General features: G+C 52.0%; 1 protein-coding gene across 1 annotated transcript; it reads right to left on the reverse strand.

The window, feature by feature from the left end:
- Positions 1-2,270: 2,270 nt before the first annotated feature.
- PFICI_03161 (uncharacterized protein) lies at positions 2,271-3,605 on the reverse strand (the record flags this gene model as incomplete). The annotated part of the gene is made up of 1 exon (XM_007831742.1): positions 2,271-3,605. One exon carries the CDS (start codon positions 3,603-3,605, stop codon positions 2,271-2,273), a length of 1,335 nt encoding a protein of 444 aa, XP_007829933.1.
- Positions 3,606-5,299: the final 1,694 nt, after the last annotated feature.

Genomic DNA, 5,299 nt, shown 5'->3' on the forward strand with positions numbered 1-5,299 from the left:
TTGTGAAGCGCGTCGCAAAAGCACCAGTTTTGCATTCAATATTCGTATTCCTACATTTGAAGCATGGCAAGTAGATACTTTGGGGGAGGAAAGACCGCTGAGTAAGAACCATAACGGATTCACAAGTGACTGCAAGCAAAGCTTATTGGTAGATCAATCGACTTCAAAGAGTTTTTTCTTTCTTTTTCTCCCATCGGTTCTGGGCCCCTTAGGTCCGAGGGAGCGCCAAAGTGTGGACATCGGACGCGTGTATATACAATGGGTCCCCTCTGGCCTCGAACCAGTCTGCGCGCTTCCTATTCATAGACCATTACGCAGCAGACAAGGGGGTGGAAGACGACACCAAGGGAAAAGATTCACAGAATCCCATAATGGGTCGAAGGGGGCCCCCCTGTCATGCTCATTTGCCTTTTGGACCAACTGACCTGAAGGCTGAAGGTGTTGTGCAGAGAGAGGTAAGCCGTCTCCTCTTTCTTGTCTCTTGTCGGCTCGGTAATCTCTTCCATTAATCAAGGTCGTCCGACAGCTTGCATCGCAGGTAGACTTGTAGATGGTGGAGTTTTTCACGGGCATGAAATGGTGCGCTGGGCCGAAGGGGGGAAAGGGAAAGGGAGGGGGCCATGGTTCGCGTCCTTCATTTGATATTCCTGCAATTGCGTGCGTATGTTTGCGTAAGCATTGCCGTTACCCTCCAGGAACTTGAGCAAGTTGCTTTGTTTAACTTGCTCGCTGGAACCCGTGGATGCGCAGCGGGTATCAAAACACGTCTAGTTGGTGCAATCACTTTAGAATTGTCGAAGGCGCTGTTGGTGCTTGGCAAAGCCACGATGACTTCGTTGGAATTCCCCCCTAATTATTATTACTCATGAAAGTCGAATGACGGTTCACCAACCGTCGGATAAGCGGATTTCTGTGCTATTTCAAGCAGGAGATCGACGCAGGCCCTGATTTGGCTGGCCTCTGCACAGAACTTTTGGGACGATGGTATCCGTCGTGGGATCTTGGTAGGTGCTGTAGTAGGTGCAACAAAATGAGATCAGATTTACAATTAGTTTATTTAGCACAAGCTATAGCAACAATGACACGCGATCTTTGATCTTGATCTGGTCGTTATTACATTCAATAAAGAAACTCGCAACTTCATATACGTCCGGATGCAACATAATCTGAAAACATCCCGGTCCCGTGACGAACAGGCAAGTATGCACTGGCTGCGAAGAGAACACCCACGAATGGGACGACGGCCGCGGGGTATTTCCGGTCAGTACCTACATTGACCTGCCTATCTACAAATCTAGTACACAGTATGGTGTCTAGCACCGACAGTTTGCCGCTGGATGGGAGAATTGTAAACAGAGGATGACATGAAGAAAAGCGAACAGTGCTTGTTTCTGGGACTTTGTAGGGGTCTGGCGGGGCTCTGCAACTAGGTTCAATTATGGTTGTTCCTTCACTGCCTCACTCCGAGATGAAGAGGTCCCACGGGCATGGCTCAGTACTACGTACATGTCTTATGTGGTATCGATCTATTTACTCGTGCCCACCGTTGAGTAAAATAGGCGTTACGGTGACGGGAGATTTCTCCAACCTGGCCCTGTGGAGATGATGTGAGCCAAACGCCCTTGATATGCCGCGTATGCGCAAAGCAAGGGTCCCTCTCGTGAAGTGGTGGAAGTCCGGCCCCAGATGGATTTTGGGTACGAAGCCGTGCATGGATCAAGCTCATTCTTGCCGCTCAGTTGGACCGATAAGGGAGTGCTGTGCATGTCTTTGCATCTTGCCAGCCATTGTGATGAAGGGTCCATAGCACTTCTTACTACGCATATCTACGCTGCATTGGGTCGGATCGTCGGTGTGCGAAAGGTTGGAGGCAATCGGTGATTGATTTCTAGGAAGAGACCATAAGTCTTCTTCTACCTTGTAGGCTAGCTATATGCTGGGTCTAACTATGTACACGAATATGGTTATTTGACCGCTTATGAGCGGGCCGGTTTGAAACCCCAATTGACCCAAAACTCCATCCTTGATGGTCGGCAAGGTGACCATCGATTGTAAATGCGCGCTGTAGAACAAAGAAAAAGAACACGTCCGTGGACCAAAAGGTCTGAACCGTGCTGCCAACCAGGCAATCAACCTGAACCGTAAAGATTTTTGGTTCCCTAAACGCCGTAGATATGCATGCAAAAAGAGCCAATGACCGTGAGGTCACGGCGTCTCGAAAAAAAAAGAAAAAGATTTGGAAACCAAAGACAGCCCTTCGCTCGTCTTCTCTAAATATGGAATTTCCTGTCCAAAGAACGGATCGCCTTGGCGTCCTGGTTGTTGTAGAGGTCGGTAGTTGGAGCAGAAGCGAGAGCTCTCGGCGAACTGCTTGCGCTGCCACTGCTTGCAGGGTTGGCACTGCTGGGCTCCGAGTTGGCCGGAGTTGGGTGAAGAAGTGCTGACAGACTTGCCCGACTCGAAGGGTTGACGGTGTCTGAGCCGGCAGTGCGCGGCGGAGAGACACTGTGCGTTCTTGGAGGCGTCAGGCGAGGAGCAGCAGTTGGCATGGCAGGCAGAGGACCCTGAGGATTGCGTGCGCTCGTCGTTGCGATACGGGGGTCGATCATGACGGCATGAGCAGCTGCCTGCTGTAATTGTTGCAGGCGTGGGGAGGTCGAAGCTGCGATGGTCTGAACGGGTGGGTATGCACTGACGGCTGCGACTGGAGGAAGCCTGTCCTGCTCATATAGTGCTGGCGGGCGCGGGTACAATGAGGGTTGGCTGGAAGCAGATGTCGTGGGAGGAGGCAGCTGTGGCAGAGGCTGCGGTAGAGGTTGCATGTGAGGACTGAGCAGATGAGGCTGCATATGAGGCTGAGGTTGCAATCTGGGAATGGCGTGGACCTTTGCATCTGGAGACATGCGCGGCATCCCCCAAGGGGGAGTGCCATTGGGAGACGGTGGCCACGCAGCCATCCATGCTGGGTGAGGAGGCCAGGCGTAGGGATACTGAGATGGTTCTGGAGGAGGCGGCTGGGTCGTGTATGGCTGCATAGGCGTTCTCGTCAGAGCGGGAGGGTTGGTGTCGTGCAAGCTCGACTCTGGATACATGCCCTTGGCAGGGACAATGTGCCTTAGGCTGGCGTCGGAGGTGGGCTGTGGCAGTTCTGGAGTATTGTGCTGCGGTCTCGAGTAGTATGAAATGAGGTGTAGATGTTGGCCCTGCGAGGTTGTGATGCTGAAAGACTGCTTCATGAGGCCATCTGCCTTGTATCGGTAGCCCTCGGGCTCTCCATCGGGGTCTTCATCACTGAAGCGACCGCTGTCGGGAGTCCTGCCGTTGCTGCGTCTCGAGTTGCCAAAGCCGCTGCCTCTCTTGCCTTCCATTTCGCGGTATGTGAGGAAGCTACCCGACACTCTGCTCGCACTCCACGACTTGCCATCGGTCCACCGCCGCATACCAGCTTCTCTTTCATCCCACACGAAAACGGATCCAGATCTGATCGACTGCCTCTCCTTCTCTGATAACCGCCTCTGTACTCTGGGCAAAAGACCTAGCCTGCATGCCTCGAACAACTTGATGGCGTCTGCGGGAGTCCGCACGAAGCCATGGTATGTCTCCATGGCTCTTGCGTAATGATGTGGCGTATATGAGGGGGGTGGGGCGCACAGCTGGCGGGAAAGTAGAGAAACGCCCAACAAGATATAGGATTGTTGTAGGTGGTAAGTGTGCTCTTGGAGAGGAGCGACCAAGGATAAGTTATGCTGTGTAGGTACTGATAGAAGTGGTTAATACCTTGTTGTCGTGTGGGTTTTCGTCTCCTTCTCTTTCTCATATACTATTATTTGAAGCAAAGGAACAAATAATAGTTGGTCGTGTGGTGGTGGTTGTTGGTGGTGGGAAAGTAGAAGTAGTAGACGAGTAATGAAGAAAAAAAGGATGGAGGTGTGCTTATAATACTATGAAGGTTAAACAATTAAAGTTAGGACAATTTGGACTTGCTTAACCTTTTTTCGTGCCAAGACTTGTCCTTTCGCTTGGCCCCCCCCCCCCCCCCCCCCCCAAGTTCTTCTTTTCTTTCTGCCCGCTCCCTGGGTCGAGATCCACACCTGGTACCCTCGCAGGTCAGTAATGTGGATCGTCCCAAAGAGGGTCGGCCACTGCTTAATCCCCGATCTGGTAGGCGAGCACAAATGGCTTGCGCGGCAGATCCAGTCTCCACCCCACGCTAGAGTCGACGAGTAGCGTAGAGATAGTGGATTGCGGATCCCAGGGCTCCTCTTGTCCACGTAAAGGTTGTCGAGGTTAGGATGGCTTGGCTATTCCGTAAGAGTGGGAACCTCTTTCTTCTCTCTGTCCCCTCCCCTCTGTCTCTCCCTCTCTGCAGTCTTGTTGCTTGGCTGGGCTGGGCTGGCTGGCTGGGCCCCCCTCCCCCCAAATCAGAGGTCCAAGGGTGCTGCTGGGAAAAGCTGCGAGATGGGGAGCTGGCTAAAGGGCCGTCTCATCCATCTGGCTGGTTTGGTACTGTGTAGTAGGTTGGAATTGCGTTGCTTGATTGGTTCGGCCGTTGCTCGATTTACGAGGGACCATACCCAGTAACCTATTTACGCACTATTTTCTGTCAGCTATGCGGAAAACTTCTCGTAGGTACGTACGTACAACAGGTACGTCTTTTCTCTCCTTCTCAAAGATTGCAAAGAAAAAAAAAAGATTACATTATCCCACTTGGTCGAACGACTTGAGACGATGTCGGCTAGGACAAAGTGACAGAAGCTTGATCCACACTTGCTCTTGCACGACATGCACCAGCCAAAGGAGACTGCTCTGAATCTTAAACTATTATCCCATGTTTGGTATACACACTGGTGACGGCAGCACACCTTGCTCTCCCTTTGCATACCCAGGCACATACTCAAGTAGCTATTTGGCACCGGTCGGCCATAGCAGAAAGACAAGCCGATGACCGCGTGGGGCTTGTTTCTTTGGAGCAAGTTTTACCCGTGGCAGGCTTGCGAGACGGGCAGGGTATTGGATCTTCCTCACGTCACCCTCGAATGGAGTAGGTCCTGGTGCTGTGCCATATATAACCTGATACACTCTTCGCAGGCCCGCTACGTATACACATGTCTAGTATTGTGTGCAGAGTACGTAGTGTACTGTGTAGAGTATGCGCCCAGGGATCCACGACAGGGCCGTAGGTGAATGACAGAGGGGAGGGGGGGACTACTGGCCCAATGACGACGCCTACTTGGTCATGTCACTCGACTAAAACTCTCTACTGGCCGTGGCTAGCTGAATTTTGAAATTTTGTAAGCTT

The sequence above is a fragment of the Pestalotiopsis fici genome (assembly GCF_000516985.1).
Source record: "Pestalotiopsis fici W106-1 unplaced genomic scaffold PFICI_Scf_2, whole genome shotgun sequence".
NCBI lineage: Eukaryota > Fungi > Ascomycota > Sordariomycetes > Amphisphaeriales > Sporocadaceae > Pestalotiopsis > Pestalotiopsis fici.